The 17,664-nt window shown below is 35.7% G+C and overlaps 3 protein-coding genes across 5 annotated transcripts; 1 reads left to right on the top strand and 2 right to left on the bottom strand.

Annotated features, from left to right (window-relative positions):
- Positions 1-1,171: 1,171 nt before the first annotated feature.
- LOC120124697 lies at positions 1,172-3,154 on the bottom strand. The gene is made up of 3 exons (XM_039143294.1): positions 2,968-3,154; positions 2,771-2,861; positions 1,172-1,426 (listed from the first exon to the last, which is right to left on the bottom strand). The coding sequence occupies exons 1-3, from the start codon at positions 3,125-3,127 to the stop codon at positions 1,300-1,302; spliced, it is 378 nt and encodes a 125-aa protein (XP_038999225.1). The 5' UTR covers positions 3,128-3,154; the 3' UTR covers positions 1,172-1,299.
- Positions 3,155-5,206: 2,052 nt separating this feature from the next.
- On the top strand, positions 5,207-9,626 carry LOC120124695 (serine/arginine-rich splicing factor SR30-like). 3 transcript variants are annotated; one of them, XR_005516296.1, is made up of 14 exons: positions 5,207-5,309; positions 5,501-5,589; positions 5,918-5,983; positions 6,068-6,142; positions 6,246-6,354; positions 6,445-6,491; positions 6,715-6,772; positions 7,147-7,196; positions 7,307-7,363; positions 7,437-7,537; positions 7,618-7,716; positions 8,515-8,603; positions 9,124-9,157; positions 9,237-9,329. XR_005516296.1 is itself a non-coding variant. In XM_039143293.1 (14 exons), the coding sequence occupies exons 2-14, from the start codon at positions 5,506-5,508 to the stop codon at positions 9,432-9,434; spliced, it is 888 nt and encodes a 295-aa protein (XP_038999224.1). In that variant the 5' UTR covers positions 5,207-5,309; positions 5,501-5,505; the 3' UTR covers positions 9,435-9,626. The 3 variants fall into 3 exon arrangements, 2 of the variants coding, with proteins under 2 accessions (XP_038999224.1, XP_038999223.1); XM_039143293.1 differs by lacking the exon at positions 8,515-8,603 and adding an exon at positions 9,420-9,626 and having other exon boundaries at positions 7,621-7,716; positions 9,237-9,332; XM_039143292.1 differs by lacking the exon at positions 8,515-8,603 and adding an exon at positions 9,420-9,626 and having other exon boundaries at positions 9,237-9,332.
- A 616-nt stretch (positions 9,627-10,242) lies between these two features.
- On the bottom strand, positions 10,243-11,269 carry LOC120124643. The gene is made up of 3 exons (XM_039143257.1): positions 11,094-11,269; positions 10,530-10,755; positions 10,243-10,404 (listed from the first exon to the last, which is right to left on the bottom strand). Exons 1-3 carry the CDS (start codon positions 11,267-11,269, stop codon positions 10,306-10,308), a joined length of 501 nt encoding a protein of 166 aa, XP_038999188.1. The 3' UTR covers positions 10,243-10,305.
- Between the last annotated feature and the right edge of the window lie 6,395 nt (positions 11,270-17,664).

Here is a 17,664-nt window from a genome sequence, read left to right as displayed (position 1 = left end):
AGAAAGTCGTTAGTTTTATTAAAAATAGAAAATATTCATAATTACAATGAATATTTACGAGCATAACCATAAACTAATTATAATTGGGACATTTTCATATAATCATTAACACAAAAACTAATCATGTATATCACACAATGACCATAAAAAGAAAATATTAAAAAAATCTAACCAAAGCTCGAATAAAATAAAGATATGCATAAATCTGACTAAATCAGTAAACAAACCACAAAAGGGGATAAAACTATTGAAATACCATCGATAAATCGTAAATCAGAGTCAAGCAACGTGAGAAAATTATCTACGGGCGCAAAACGCGTATCCAAATCAATCCGAGGGTCTAAAGACATTATTATTCTTATTAAAAAACTAAAAAAATAAAGAAAAAAATATAACCGGCGGGCGGCAACTAACATCAAAACTTGTGCCATCAGCCGATTAAACAAAATTAAAGAATAAAAAGTTGGATTGATCAATAAAATTAACACAAGTTATAAAGAGAAAAAAAAGAGAGCGGATGTCCTAGTATTATTAAAGGTTAATATATATTTTAGTACCTAAATTCAATTTTAAAAATATTAAGTATTGAAGATAGCTTTTTAATTAGTGTTTAGATATTAAAACATTTAGAAACGATGTCACCCCAGTGACGTATTATTATAATTTCAATACGTAATACCAATATCATATTCTCTCTTAAACAATGAATTAATTGCAAACGACAATTGTTTCATTATTTAAGAATTTTTTTAGTGTACAAGTTGGGATCATTTATGGATTAAACAAACGATGAAGAAATTAGGCTGTCAAGTCGATTTCTTTTGTCACTGTCCAAAGTGACTTAAAAGTCAAATTCAATTCCTACCCACACGCACCAAAAATCTTTACTCGACAACAACAATTTTCATGCATATAGCTTTAAGAAATTATATTGACAGTCTGGCTTGTAGCTACTAAACACCACGATCTCAAACAAAAAATAATAATAAAAAGAGTAACATCATTTCGCCTAGTTTGGAAATGAAAGAAAAGTATGTCATATTTTATAAATAAGATGGTGATCATTTGCCAAGTGGCCATAAATTCAACCAATCAATATGATAATAAATGTTTAATACAAATTGGAATCAGCCATCCATCAATAGATGGAAAAGAAAAAAAAGCACTTTGATTTCTGTAAATTGCTCAGATAAAAACTTAATCTCAATCCACTTAGAAGCCCCAGATGTATGTTTTATGTAAATAAGGTAAAGAGTTGAAAAGAATGTAATGAGGAATGGGGCAAAATTAATGAGTCATCTACTCTTTGTGCGAGTATGGAAGGTACTTTGCATATGGATCGGGTTTCGGCTTGTTCCTGTGATCATAGTACTCAGCTAGTGCAGCACCGGCTAGTGCGGCCAATGTAAGGGCTTGTGCGTGCAACCTGAATTAAAGGCAGATGACAATTAGTTACCAATGAGGCACGGTAAGTAAAGAAAGGTGTAGGCATAGAAAGCTATCAGAAGCTGATGAAGACAAAATGAAAGTTCGGCTCGAACAAAAAGGATGCAATACATATCAAATCAAATAAGCCCCTGGAAGAAACCATCATGACAAGCAACAAGAGGATGCAAATGAGTAGAGCATGGTTTAAAGAGGTATCAATCTTTCGCATGTAAAAAAAGAACGAACTACAATGTTCATAAACCCTTCAACCCCGACCCTCTTTTCAACCATTTTTGTCCTCTTTTAGGACAAGAGGCAGATTACGCAAACATCAATTTTGCAACAAATACAAAACAAATGCAACAATAAAAGAAGCTACATAATAAGCAATATGATAATGGAAAAGAAGAGTAAAGCATGGTTTAAAGAGGTATCAATCTTGCACATGTAAAAGGACATAACTACTATTTTGTAAACCCTTGAAACCCTTCTCTGTACCCCTCCTCCCCCACAAAACACCACGTTTTAACCATTTTGGCTTCTTTTAGGAATAAAAGCCTAAGAGGTACACATATAGTCTTCAAGCAAACTTGTAGAATAAAACAGAAAGTATCACATAATGCTCAAACAAAGTAACAAACAACGGTATTTTCAGTTGCACGTGTAAAAAGAGAAAAATTGTGTTCCGCAAACCCTTGAACCCCCAAAACCGGATTCAACCATTTTTGTTCTTTTGAATCTTTTTGGCATAAAAGACTAACGAGGTAAGCATATACCCTTCAGGCAAACTTAAATAATGAAACAGATCATATCACATGAAGTTCAATCAAAATAACATGTCACAGTAGTTTCAGCATAACTTAGAAAAAATCCAATCACAATGAACCAAGGAAAATCATTCCACCCGTTCGAATCCAGGTCTTAAAGGAGGTGGATGAACCATTTTGGGATACAACCTCCCTCATACCATACCAAATTCATATCTAGCAACCGCTATGGAACAAGAATCAAATTCAGGCCCCAAATATAGCATTACTTGCATCACCTAGCTCAGATGGTTGATATACATACCTCATCTAATCGAAACCAACAGCTAGAAACACTAATAATCAAACCATTTATGACCCAAAACCAAGAGGAATGGAAGGATGATTTGAAACCATGTAAAATTCTCAAACACGGAATACAAAAGCAAATTTTTTACATCTTCTTTCAAGCTTGCAGAGGAAACTTTTCAATTATCATTACTTTCTAATACTTTTGCATGAACCCAAGGAAATATATGCAAATTACAATAACCAAACAAATGAAAAATAAATGGAAAATTGATAAAACGATTTACCTAGCGTGAATGATCTTGACGCTGGTTTTCATGTTAGGTCGAGACCAATTGTAAGCTATGGAACTCCCAATTCCGCTAAACCACAAACAACCTTTTATTTGAAAACAAACCCAAACAAATCAAATTAAGATCCTACAAAAAGAAACTCATAAATACATCCAGGAGAAAAAAATAAAGTACCAAGGAAAAATAATTACCAACGGTTCTAAGCTTGTGATTAACAACCCATTCCCTCATGGATTCAAACTTGCTCTTCGATTCCGTCATTATTTTGGAGAGAAAATACGCCTTTCCGACAGAAACATAAATAAGAGAGGGAAACAGAAATAAGAGAGGGAAACAATTTAGATCTTTCATGGATCTGACGGACAGCTGCTGGCGGCGCGGATAGGGTTACGAAACCCTAATGGTTCCCTTCTTTGGGTCTGCTGATCAGGCCTTGTAGTTGATTTCTTGTAATATTGTCTGGGCCACAGTTGGTCCCTTTTGCTTTGTAATAATCTGAAAATAAAATAAAAATATTATATTTTTTAGTATATCAGAGAGAGAGAGAGAGAGAGAGAGAGGGAGAAACAATTTAGAGATATTTTCTTTATTATTTTTCAGTATATATATAAAAGAGAAGGTTGGACTCTACCACGTGGAGATTTCTTATCAACTCCATTTGGAAATTTTCCTCCGAACTTTTTAGAATTTTAATCTTTTAAATAAATATATTATTTCATAATTATTCTAAATTATTTTAAAAAAATTAACAAAATTTTTGTTCAATTTCATAATATTAATTTTTTTAAAAGTGGATAAACTTCATTTAACTCAACAAAACTTGAGATAATAATATAATTATATTTTATAGATTGTTATAATAATATTTTATATTTATATTTTTTAATTAGAAAAACCTTGGCTGATCTTTCTCCAAATTTTTAAAGTCATTTATCTATTATTCTATTCTTGGTTGGTGGACGATAACACTAATCTTTGACCTAGTTTGCGGTTGTATATTTCTAATTTTAACTTTAATTTTTATATCACATCTTTAATTTTTCTTTGTTACATTTATATTTTCAAAAAAAAAAAATGTTATTTTAGTTTATCTTTTTTCTTAGGGTAGTATTTGACATCGTTACAATTGATCAAGATGACGCTTATTTGTTATCATGTTGATCTTTCCTGCTTTTGACCATCTGATTAGATTTAGATACGCAATTTGTATTCGTAATTAGTTTTTTCACTTTGTTTTGATTTGTGGTTTTGTCAATGTCTTTCAGTAACTCTACCATATTTTGTGGCTCGCTTGTCGATGCGGTCATATATGTTCATATTTATTCGTTGTTCGAGTTTTTTTGTTAAATTTTTAATTTTTTTCTTTGTATGGTACTTGTGTGATCTTAAGTGGTTAGATTTTGTGTTAGTGATTATAAAAACATGTCCTATTTACGTCGTTAGTTTACATTTATGATCGTAAACATTTACTATAATTTTAAATATTTAATCTTTCTAATAAAACTAGCAACTTCTATCAAAAGAATATCTACATGTTTATAATAAGGTATCTATTTTAGGAATAAAAGTAAAATTATATACATTTATGTTAAATTGGACCAAGTTAAGTATAATTTTCTTTAAAGAATCGGGTAAAACATTTTAAAATTCAAATTCGAATAAAAAAATAAAGTTATATGATGGTCAGATTAAATTTGAGTTGACAAAAAATCAAATCCGACACTATCTAACATAGGGATGGGCATGGGTCGGTCGGATCGATTTTTGGCTCACATAATCTGATCCGATAATTATAATCATCCACTCGATTCGAACTCAACCTAATTTTTCGAGATAAAATTCGAGCTCGATCTGATATGATTTTTAAGATAAAATCTGAATTCGACCCAAAATAATATATTTATTAAAAATAATTATTTTTATTTAATAAAAATAGAGATTTAATTGAGAGAAAATAATATATAGAGATGTATTATTGTAATTATCCCTAAATATATAAGATAAAATTATAATTTTTGGGTCGGATATGATATTTGCACCTTAAACTCGAACTTGACCCATCCCAAATACAACCTTAAGAAACCCCACCAGACCCAAATCTTTTTTTTTTTAAAAAATCGACCTGATTAAATCAGAACCTATTGGTTTAATTCCTAATCTAACATATGTACACCCAAAGTATCAGAGAAGATAATGATAATAGTAATGTGGAGAAGCCCAATAGGAGACTAGGATTGGGTCAGTAACCAGCCCTTATAGAACAAATAGAGTAGCGTAAAACCGTAAGGCAGCAGCATCATAAAATCCAACGGTTGACATTGCGTAAACCATAAGACAAAAAGAATCAAAATAGGAACACCGAACACGTGACATGAACGTATGAAGAAACTAGAAGTCTAGATGTGCGTCTCTCTTCCTTTAAATTACACCTTCTAATGTAAACTCCTTCCAAAAGCCACGAAAGCCCTCCAGATTCCAGAATACTCTTTTTGCCCTTTGAAACCAAACTTCCCTCAATCTTTCACCATTCAAGGTAAGTTTTACATATTTACACTCAATTTTTATTTATATCATTGTGTGTAATCAGCTTTCTTTAATGGCGATTGAAAGATGTTTGATTGTTTTTCTTGATATATGTATTCTCAGGATTAGAGAACTCTTATTGTTTAAAATTGAAGTTTTCTGGAAATAAATTTATATATGTTCAACTGAGTTATGTTTCAGGGAAAATGGATCGTTCAAGCCGCACGGTCTATGTGGGCAATCTGCCTGGTGACACTCGTCTCAGAGAAGTCGAAGATTTATTTTACAAGGTTTTAGTTTCTTTTATTTTTCTTGTTCTCGCTTTCTTAATTTTTTTAATATACTTTTGTTCTTGATTATTTAGTAAATATATCATGCAAGCAGTGCTACATGTAAAAGTGTCTTCAGTTATTTTTATAGGGTACGTTTGCAGATAGTCGAGATATTGCGTATGATTATATACTCAGGGTGAAAATGATTGAAGGATTTCTTTATATTTAATTAACTTTAGCTTAAAACTACAATAAATTAATGAGTTTCCAAATGATTGTTCAATGCATTTTTTTCTTAAAAAAAGAAGAATGATTTGTTTGTGGCTTTTGTGTTTCTATACTGCAGTATGGGCCCATTGTTGATATTGACTTGAAGATCCCACCAAGGCCCCCTGGTTATGCTTTTATTGAGGTGAGATTTCCTTTGTCGTTATTGTGGGGCAAAGAAATAAGAAATCAAATTTTGAGTTTTAGTATTCCAAATGGATAATTGCAGTTTGAGGACCCCCGTGATGCTGAAGATGCAATTCGTGGTCGAGATGGGTACGATTTTGATGGCTACTATTTATGGGTTAGTAGTTAGTCTTGCCTTGTTCCTGCTTTAAGGTTATAGTCTCTTTTCAGTTTAAGAACTTTTGACACTCTAACCACGTGTATTCTGTTATGTGTTTTAGGTTGAACTTGCTCATGGTGGGCGAAGGCGGCCTTCATCTTCTGTGGATCGCCATAGCAGTTACAGTGGTAGCAGTAGCCGCGGACCTTCCAAACGCTCTGACTATCGTGGTATGTAATATGTATAGCCTCTGACAATATTGTTGAAGTTTGCTAAACTGCTTGTTGATTAAGTTAATCTTATTATCGCTTAATGTGCAGTTCTGGTGACTGGTTTACCCTCTTCTGTCTCATGGCAAGACCTAAAGGTGAGTTGTTTAACTATTCTTTGTTCTTTAGTTGTTTCAATTTAGTCAAATTGTATAACCAGTACATAACTGATGAAACAATAAAATTTTAGTAGAATTCTTCAATTATACTCCATATGAAGGAGTAACATAGTCCTTGCTTAATGGTTTTCAAAATGCATATTAGTGTGCTGGTCATTTTATACGGTTTGTGTTCGTTAAATGGTCTTTGATTTATGACCAGGATCACATGCGCAGAGCTGGGGACGTTTGTTTCTCTCAAGTGTTTCGTGATCGTGGGGGTAAGAAGAATCATATTAGAATCCTTAATATGTTATTTCATGCATCAATGCATCATCCCATACTTTTCAGTTGAAATTAGCTTAGATTTCTGTAGGATTCTTGACACTGAATGGCTTGTTTCAAGAATGCTGGGTCTATATACTGTACAGACTGGGAGGAGATCTCTGATTGTAATGTGACCAATGGATTGGAAACTGTTGAGACAGCCAGCTGTTTCCTATGTTGACGGATGGAATTCTATGTATATATTTTACGTGATGCATTGCAAGTGTGCACCTGCACTTGATTGCCTTCTAAATTACATTTAATTGACAGTTACCTTGAAATAAATTATATGTGATGTTATATAAGTATCACTGCAATTTCTTTGCAGGCATGACAGGGATTGTAGATTACACAAACTATGATGATATGAAATATGCTGTAAGCTGCTTTGCTTTAAACCTTGTCTAGTTTATGCTTTAGCTTGTTTATGTAGAGTTGTGTTTGTTGAGTGTTTTAACCTGCTTTAATGAGTTTTATTCAACCTGCAGATAAAGAAGCTTGATGACTCTTTGTTTCGGAATGCATTTAGCCGGGCTTACATACGGGTATGTTAGATGCATATTTATTCCTGGTCCATGCTTGTGCAAAACTACTTGATCAAGTATACGTTATATTCAGGTGGAGGAGTATGATTCTAGGCACAGTTACTCCAGAAGTCGTAGCCCATACAGTCGAAGCCGTAGTCGCGGCCACAGTTATGGTAGCAGCAGGAGCAGGAGATAAGTCTTCATTGTTTGGTGAAAATTGATATTTATGTTTCACTCCATATCCAAATTACCTTATTTGATCTATCTTACAGCAAGTCTCCGAGGGCAAGATACTCAAGCCGGTCTCCACCTGTATCTAGGTCTGTTTCACTGCGTTCCCGTTCAGTGTCACCAGCCCGCTCCTTTTCAAGGTTATTGCATAAGTGTATTTATTATTTCTTCCTTTGCATATTGTTGATGTTTTTATTACTGTTTTTTAATGGTTTATCCTTTTCTTCTGCTAAATGCAAAAATTGCTTTCAGTCGGAATTTGTCTATGTTTAGTGGCTCACATCTTTTTCTTTGACCACTTTTATTTAATCGGAGTTCTTCATTGTTTGATAGTGTAACTGTTCTTAAGAATCTTGAGGTGCATTTTTCATGCTCTGTGTGCATGATGTCAACATTTTAAAACCTGCTCATGGTTTGATTAATGTCAGCTTTTGGCTTTGACAAAGAAAAGTTTGCAAACCTCAGATATTGTGTAGATAGCGAATTGCTTATACCTTTCCTTGTATGAGCGAGCCTCCTTAAAAGTATCTAGGAGTTTATCTGATTGCATGTTACTGCTTTCAAAGTTTTAAGCTACCTATTGTTGGGGGTGCTTGTGGTTTCAGACTAGGGATTGTGTGTTATAGCCACCCACCGTCATTTTCACTATTAAATTATGCTTTACAATTTGTCTCAGATAAGGACCCAATTTTTTTTAATCAATCTTTGTCACGTTGAATGCAAAATGAAAGTACTATTGTTTTCTAATCTAATAAAATTCTAGACTAGAAAGCACTTCATCTTTCCATATTGTGTTTTGTTTTGTGAACCCTTAAAACTCTTTTATCAGTTTTAAGTTTAAAAACAAAATCCAAACTGGTGGGGTAATTAAGTAAAAGATTTACTTGGTTCACCAGTTTTCATACCTTTTCATAAGGGCTGCCTTGTTTCCTTGCTAGATCTGGCAATTTGCGGCCATCTGGGGATGGGATGTTAGGAACTTGATGGGGTGTGGTGCTCAAATGCCTGCAACTCATTTCTTGTTGAGGTAAATCTGTTGTTGTCGAGCACCTAAGGAATCTGTTAAAAGGCCTAAAAATTCTAATTATATTGTGATTTTGGATCACAAGAGAGCTCAAACGGGTCGGAATAAATGAAAGGGTATTGCAATTTAAAAGCACTTTGGAATAAACGCTTTTAATTTTGTTACTCCATTCTCCACAATCAGGGAATATGACAAACTTGGGACACCATCATCTTCTAATTTGTGCAAAGGAAATGTCTTTGGTGACAGAGAGATGGAGGATGTTCTTCATTGTTTTAAATATTTATGTATTTTCATTGCTTTACTGATTTCATTCTCTATTTCTATTATTCTTTATTTACAGTCACCTTCCGTTAAAAACCAATATTGAATTTTTAGTAGCGCTGGATTCTTGTTAAGATCTTATGATATAATCCATTTTTATGGTTAGCTTAACCCAAGGTGAAAGCGATGTTGATGCCTTGGGACCGAAGTAGAAAATTGTTGTGAATATTTTATTAATTGCTTCTGGAACCTTTTGCAGATCTTGCACCAGGTCAAGGTCACCAGTTCCATCTGTAAGTCGAATTCAATTTGTTAGGGACATTTTATCGAGTGTTTTGAAAGCTTGGTGTTTTGCAATTACTGGATATGCAGCCTCACAGTAAAAATGTGAGAAGAACCCCACCAAACCGCAGCCCTAGCAGGAGCAGGAGCCGGAGTCGCAGTTTATCTCATTCTCGTTCGCCATCTGTAAGTTACTTGAATCTCTTTCCCTACTTCCCGTTGATTCTTACCCCCTTGCATAATTCTGATAAATGCCTGCGTTGTGGTTGATAGGTGAAATCTGATTGACGGTTGGATTGAGTGCAAGGATATCAAGTTTTTATCGTTATAGCAGGTTGTAATATTTCTTAGCTTGAATGTCAGATTACTTGTCTAAGGGTTGGCATTGTATTCACATTTAGTTCTTAAACCTTGGCTGTGGATTAAAACATCAACTGGTTCATCGTTATGGCTTGGACTTCATGATTGCATGCTTGAATATTTTTCTTTTATATGAAATCATCTTTCCTAGTCGGATGTTCTCGATGCTCTTGTTTGTATGTAGAGAAATGGTTTGATATGGGAATTCGATGGAAGATTTGGAATTAATTTTTTTAAGATATTGTTAATTCACAAATTAGAAATTTAATTGAACTCTTTATTGTTTAAATCAACATTGAATATTAATTAAAAATTAAGCACTATAATTCTAGTTTTTTTTTGTCAATAAACACCTAAAAGTATAACTTGGCCAAGTTGGTTAAACCCTATCTGGTTGTATAATGGAGGCTGCGCAACTTTAGGAGAAGTTAACCTACAAGCCAAGGATACGGTTACGTGGGGTCACTCAGATTCATTCTATTCAACCACATGCAACTGCAAAGCGATAGCTTAATCTGGTTATACTATCCAACATTTGTTCTTCGCATATTTTATTTGACATGCCTCAAAGCCAAAGGAAGCAAATCCACGTCCAGCACAAACACCGTGCGACTACCGATTCCGGAGCATCATTCCCAGTTTCTTTAGCCTGCCGGGATTGACAGTTTCAGGCACGATATGTCTCTCAAAGCATACATAAACTTTCAGTTTCATTCATGATAGGGGTAGTTTTGCTTCACCCAGTAAGGGCGTAAAATGAGGAAAGATAAGTTCTGAATGATCTTGTCATTGCATCCTCTCAGATCCGTGCCTGTGGCGAAAGCTGCTGGATCTTACACCGATATCTGAGCACGGCAGCGGATTGATGGAATGTGCCCCAACTGGTTTCCCTGTCGACCTGGTTTAGTGAAAATGGAGGAAAATGATCTCTTTCCCATCCATGGAACCGAGTTGGTTGAGGATTTTCTGCCTCTTGAAAGTTACGGTTAATGGGCCAGATGGAATGAAATAGAAGCCACCCACCTGGTCAGATGATGAGGCTGCTGACCCTGCTTGAACATGACTTCTATGACTGCTTGATCTTCGGGAGCCGGAAACAATGGGTGTCCGTAAGCCAGGTGAAGTGCTAGGAAGTTGTGGTTGATAGTATGCCTGGAGAGCCTGTACTCTATCACGGGCCCGAGCATTGCTACAAGGGTAAGGAGGGATCAATGAGGGAGCAACTGAACTCCCTGCTCTTGCACCAGAACTGCAGAAACACAGCACTTGAATTAAACTAAATGGCAGAAAAACCACCTTCCATATGATTAATGAAGAAAATGTGACCATGAGTAAAATGTTTTCTTTTCTAAGTCTGTGATAAAGAAAGCAGCAGCCATGAAAGTCGAACTTTATGTTTTTCTCAACTTGTCTCATTCGGCACTTTTAGGGAATGAGTAATTCTTTGAGGGAGAAGATTGTAGATGTTCTCTAGGATATGGTTGCAGAACAAAATGGTAAAATGTTCTACATATTTTCCTAGTTTCCATGAAGAGAGTACAAAAAAACTCGAATCACATCACGAATGTCAATTGTATTGGGGAATACCTGTGGCCAACAACAAATGGATGCATAAAAGATCCTGGTCTTGGCATATCAGAGCTGCTCCAGGTGGTCCTTTGACTGATAGGCGGATTTGAAGGTTGATCAGAACTACCTATTCGACTGCTTGGTGCGGGGAACGGAGGGGAATGATGCTCCCAACTACGATAATGGAGATCCATGGTGTTGGAAATAAAACGCTCACACAAACAACTTTTATTGAAACTCAAACAAATATTACAAGAGTACTCTCACTCGAAAACAAGAACTACAACTCACTCTTATAAGACTTTGCTTCTTCACTCACTTAGAAGCTCTTATTTTTCTTGATGCTTAAAACTAAAATGGGAAGGGTATTTATACTACTCAAGAACAATCCTACACCACAAATAAACTAATTTAAACCATTACAAATTCAACAATATCTAACTCTCACCTAACTAAATTGATGTAAGCAATGACATCATTAATTAAATGATGTAAGCAATGACATCTTTAATTAAATGATGTAAGTAATGACATCAATTTAGTTTGGGTTTGGGTTTAGGCTCCCATAATGGATCAAGTTTATGATCCAACACCCTCCCTTAAACTTGATCTCGTGACCCTAGTAGGTTCCTTAATCTTAAGCTTGGTAAAAATATCAGCAACTTGATCTTGTGACTTCACATATTCAACTTCCACATCTTTCTTGCAACACACTCCCTTATATAGTGGTAGCGAATATCAATGTGCTTGCTTCGATCATGGAATACTGGATTCTTCGCTAAGGCAATGGCTGACTTGTTGTCGACACAAACCTTGATAGGCTCTTCTTGTATCAAACCAATCTCCTTCAATAGATTTCTAAGCCAAATTGCATGACAAACACATGAGGTAGCAGCAACATATTCCGCTTCACAAGTGGATAATGTGACAATCGGTTGTTTCTTTGACATCCATGTGAATGCAATATCTCCCATGAAAATACGAATCCAGTAGTGCTCCTTCGATTATCTATGTCTCCACCCCAATCACTGTCGCTATATCCAACAAGCTTGTAATCATTAGAAACTGAATAGAACAAGCCAAAGTCAATTGTACCTTTCAGATAGCGAAGAATTCTCTTTGCGGCTTTAAAATGGGTGGTTGTTGGGGATTCCATGTAGCGACTAACCAATCCAACTGCGTGAAGAATATCGGGTCTCGTGCAAGTTAGATAGCGTAGACTTCCTACCAAACTTTTGAAGAATGTTGGATCTACACTTTCGCCTTCTTCATGTTTGGTCATCTTGATCCCGTATTCTGCCGGTGTGCTTATTGGCTTACAGTTCTCCATCTTGAACTTCTTCAGTATCTCCTTTGATAGCTTTCCTGTGAAATGAAAATTCCATCATTTTGTTGCTTAACTTCAATGCCAAGGTAGTACGCCATGAGCCCCATGTCTGTCATCTCGAATTCTTTCATCATCACATCCTTGAATTCATTAAACATGCTTGGGTTTTCCAGTGAAGATCAAATCGTCCACGTAGAGGCACACGATCAAAATATCTTCATCTTTGATCTTGATATAGAGCATGCTCGTAGGGACATTTGAAGCCATTCTCTTGGAAGTACTTGTCGATTCGGCTATTCCATGCCCTTGGTGCTTGTTTTAGCCCTAAAGAGCCTTCTTCAACTTCAACACCTTGTCTTCATGCCCTTTGACTTCATAGCCTGATGGTTGCTGAATGTAAAGTTCCTCTTCAAGAACTCCATTTAGGAAGGCAGACTTTACATCCATCTGTTGTATCTTCCACTTGTTTTGAGCTGCCAAGAAATGATTAGTCTGATAGTCTCCAATCGAGCAACAGGAGCAAATACCTCATCATAGTCATTCCAGCCTTTTGACTATAGCCTTTAGCAACTAGCCTCGCCTTGTGCCTTTCAATCTCTCCTTTGGCGTTTTGCTTTTGTTTTGTACACCCATTTGACACCTATCGCCTTATGTCCCTTGGGAAGTGAGGTAAGTTCCCATGTGTCATTCTTCTCGATGGCCTTGATTTCTTCGTCCATCGCATCTCTCCATTTCTTTTCTTGTACCGCTTCTTGAAGCTCACTGGTTCACAATCGGCAAACAGACAAAATAATGTAAGATTATCTTGTCGTTCAGTTACCTCATAGAGATCTCTAAGGCTTCTTGTTCGTGCACAACTCTTTCACTTTGACTCCCACTTGACGATGATGAAGGTGATGAGTCTCCTTGAGTGGTTGATGTTGGTGAAGTGGGTGGAGTTGCAAGCTCTTGTTGAGATTCATCTAGTTGCTCCCTCATTGTCTGCTCATCTTCTTCAAACTGAGGAAAGAATTGAAGTCATCTGTATGGGAGTTAAAATCCCATTCTCCTTCTTCGTTGAAGACCACATCTCGACTATCACAAACTTCTTATTGTCTGGATTGTACAACTTGTAGCCCTTCGAATTAGCATCATAGCCGATGAAGATAAAACTCTCGCTTTTATCATCAAGCTTCGTTCTTCTCTCGTCTGGTACGTGAACATGGGCTATACTTCCAAAGGTTCTCAAGTGGGAAATGCCAGGCTTTCTTCCACTCCATGCCTCTTGCGGTGTCTTTCCCATACACTTCTTGTTGGAGATCGATTTGACAAGTAGACTGCACACTGCTTCCGCCCAAAATTCTTTGGTATTTTCTTGCTTTTGAGCATGCTTCGTGCCATGTCGAGGATTGTTCTATTCTTTCTTTCTGCCACACCATTTTGCTGGGGGGATCTAGGAACTGTCATGGTCGACGAATTCCATTTGCTTCACAGAACTCTTGAAACTCCCTGGAAGTAAATTCTCCACCTCGATCGGATCTCATGGCTTTGATCTTTCTACCGCTTTCTCTCTCCCACTGCTGCTTTGAACTTCTTGAATACTTCAAAACTTCTGACTTCTGTTTCAAGAAATATACCCAGGTTTTTCTTGAAAAATCATCAATGAAGAGAAGAAAATAGTTATTGTTACCGAGAGAACTTGGCTTGATCGGTCCACACACATCGGTATGGATGAGCTCAAGTGGCTTCTTAGCTCTTGTCTCTGACTCCTTTGGAAAGCTTTCCTGAATTGTTTCCCGACTAGACAACCCTTCACAGAGTTGGTCAGGTTGGTTGATGTGAGGTAGTCCTTTCACCATCTCCTTCTTAGATAATAGCTCTAGACCTCCAAATTGAGATGCCCAAATCGAAGATGCCAAAGCCATGATGCATCTTTGTAGCAAGCTTTCAGGCACTTTGCAACATCATTTTGTATGTTGATCAAGAACATTCTATTCTTTGACATCGGCACTTTAGCAATGAAGTTATTTATCATCTTTTATAGAAAGATTATAATTATTCATATGAATATCATAACCTTTCTCTACCAGTTGCCCTAACTTAAAATGTTACTTTTCATATTGGGCACATAGTAGACATTTGAAATAAATTGATGTCTCCCATCTTTCAAACGGATAAGAATGTTACCTCTCCCTTTCACTGCTATTGTGGAATCTCTCCAAATGAAACATTCCACTTACTGACCGTCTAGCTCCACAAACTGTCTTTCCTTCCACACATGTGATTGCTTGCACCACTGTCAAGATACCAGGAATTTGCTTGGCCACCATCAGTTTCCTTTCGTGCTAGAAGAAGAGTTTCTTTGCCATCTGTCTTTTCCTCCACGTAATTGGCCTTCTCCTCAATTTTGTTGTTGGAGCTCTACATTGAAGCATAATGCCCAAATTTTTGACAATTATAACATCGAATTTGAGATTTGTCATACTTTGAGTTTGGATTAATTCTTCCACGGCCTCGTGTTGAGCTTTCTCCTTTCTCATAGTTGTTGTTGGAATTGTTATTGTTGTAATTCCAGCCTCGTCCACGACCTCGACTCCACCTCGTCCATGGCCTCTACCTCTGCCTTGGCCGTTGGTTTCTATCATTGCGTTGGCTCCATGCATATCCTTGAGTTGCAGCTTGAGGAGTTGTTCAGTAAACTCATGCTTCTTTTTATGCTTCTCTTCGTATGCTTGCAATGATCCTTGGAGCTGTTCGATCTTCATTTCTTCCAAGTCTTTAGTTTCTTCAATCGTCACGACGATGTGCTCAAATTTGGGATCCAACGAACGGAGTATTTCTCTATATCCTCACATCGTCTAACTTTTCACCATTTCTTTTTAATTGATTAGAAACAGCTACTACTCTTGAGAAATAATCTGAAAATAGACTCAGATGCTTTCATGTTTAAGGATTCGAATTCACCTCTTAATGTTTGGAGACGAACCTTCTTCACTTGCTCGGATCCTTGTAAGAGGTTTGCAGCTTCTCCCACGCTTCCTTGCTAGAGCTTGCACTTGAAATCTTTTCAAAACCATCATCATCTAATGCTTGATAGATGAGGTAGAGAGCCTTCTTGTCTCTCTTTCTTGAATCCTTCAAAGTTGTCTTTTGATCTGGTGTAAGAGTAGCAAAACATCATCATCCGCAGGCTCATTTATAGCCTTTCTCTATGATATCCCACACATCTTGTGATCCAAGAAGTGCCTTCATTTTGATACTCCCTTGTCGTAGTTGTTGTTGTTGAGTGTCGGAACTTGGAATGGTGCCATACCATTTGCCATATCTCTCAATATAATGAGATTTGTAAAATCCGATTGCACGGATAAATCCGGAACGATGAAAAAAAAACTTTGGAGGGACTTGGACACCTCGGTCAAGGGCTCCAACTCGGCTGAATCGGCTCAACTCGGTGAGTCAACTCGATTTTCTGGCAGCAGTCTTCCGGCGGTGCGTGGCGGTGCGTCAGAACTCAGATTGAGAAAATTCTGGCGGCGGCGTATTCCTCTCGTCGAGACCTTCGATCTTTCCAACTCTCTCTGATGCCACTTTGTTGGAATAAAACGCTCACACAAACAACTTTTATTGAACTCAAACAAATTACAAGAGTACTCTCACTCGAAAACAAGAACTACAACTCACTCTTATAAGACTTTGCTTCTTCACTCACTTAGAAGCTCTTAATTTTTTCTTGATGCTTAAAACTAAATGGGAAGGGTATTTATACTACTCAAGAACAATCCTACACCACACAAATAAACTAATTTAAACCATTACAAATTCAACAAATATCTAACTCTCACCTAACTAAATTGATGTAAGCAATGATCATTAATTAAATGATGTAAGCAATGACATCTTTAATTAAATGATGTAAGTAATGACATCAATTTAGTTTGGGTTTGGGTTTAGGCTCCCATAATGGATCAAGTTTATGATCCAACACATGGCAGGGAAATCATAAGACGTAGGCATCTTGTAATACCCCAAAAATTTAACCAGTGACTAAAATGTAAGTTTTGAAAGTTTAGGCTAAAGTATAAACTTTGAAAAATAGGGACTGAAATTTGTAATTTTTAAAAGTTTTATATATTATGCCTGTAAATGAAAAGTTTGGATTAAAACAGAGATTTAGTGGGGATCATATTTTTGGTACGGAATGTGATAAAAGATATAAAGTAGTAAATTTCGGTATTGAAATCAGATAATCGGATCGAACCGGAATTTTACGAAAATTTGAAGGATGTTATAAGGTTGGAAATATTATTTATATATTTTAGAAAAGTGAAATTTAACATGGATCAATGGAATTCAAGTCGATTTTTCATGTTAAGCCAAATTTTGGAATTAAGTGACTAAATTGCAAATTTCAAAAATTACAAGGACAAACATGAAAAATTAGAATTTAGATATTTTTTGAATTTGATGAGGTAAGTGATGATGCCATAAGTGGCATGGATGAAATTATTAAGTTTTATTAAGGGCAAAATGGTAAAGTGGATTAAATGAATTTAATATTCATTATATTATATATATATGACATGTGTTTAAGGGATAAGGTCTAGCAAATTGAAGAAATTTCAATTTTTCTTTCTCCCGCAGCTGTGTGAGACTCAAATTACAAGGTGAGAGGATTCTTTTAAATTTTTGGTTCATTTATTAGAATTTAAGTTAGGTTATAAAGAAAGTAACCTACATGAATTTCTCTTTCATTTGGCATAAAAATTTTCATGTTTTATGCTCAAGTTGGTAGATATTGATGAGGGGAAGTGTGATTTTTATGATTAAAGATTGATTCTTGATATTAGAAGTGTTGTAAGAATTGATGAAGAACCTAAGGATGCAAATTAATGAAAACAGTTTAGATTTTGAATTTGGCAGTGAGTTTTAAAATTCACCAGAAATTCTATAAAAATTATTTGGAGGTGATTTTTATTTATTATGTTCTTATATCAATCTAGTTTTGTTTAAAACAAGCGTGGATCAATTTCAAGATGTATAAAAAAAGATATGAATTTTTAACCGAAGAAAGGTCAGAAAAACGGGCAGCAGATTTTGCATAAAACAAATTCTGTTAGTCAACTTTGAAAATTCACCATAAATTGTAAAGATTGAATTAGAAGGAGTTATTTATATGGATAGATTCGTATTCGAGTCTAGTTTTCAACGGAAGAAACGGAATTAAATTTAAGTGAGTGTATCAATACAAAATATTGATTCTTTAAAGTAGTGCAAGTTGTCTGA

Source organism: Hibiscus syriacus, unplaced genomic scaffold (genome assembly GCF_006381635.1).
Source record: "Hibiscus syriacus cultivar Baekdansim isolate YM2019G1 unplaced genomic scaffold, ASM638163v2 tig00110422_pilon, whole genome shotgun sequence".
In the NCBI taxonomy this organism is placed as follows: domain Eukaryota; kingdom Viridiplantae; phylum Streptophyta; class Magnoliopsida; order Malvales; family Malvaceae; genus Hibiscus; species Hibiscus syriacus.
The sequence above is the reverse complement of the archived record's forward strand: the minus strand, read 5'-3'. Positions and strand labels throughout refer to the sequence as shown.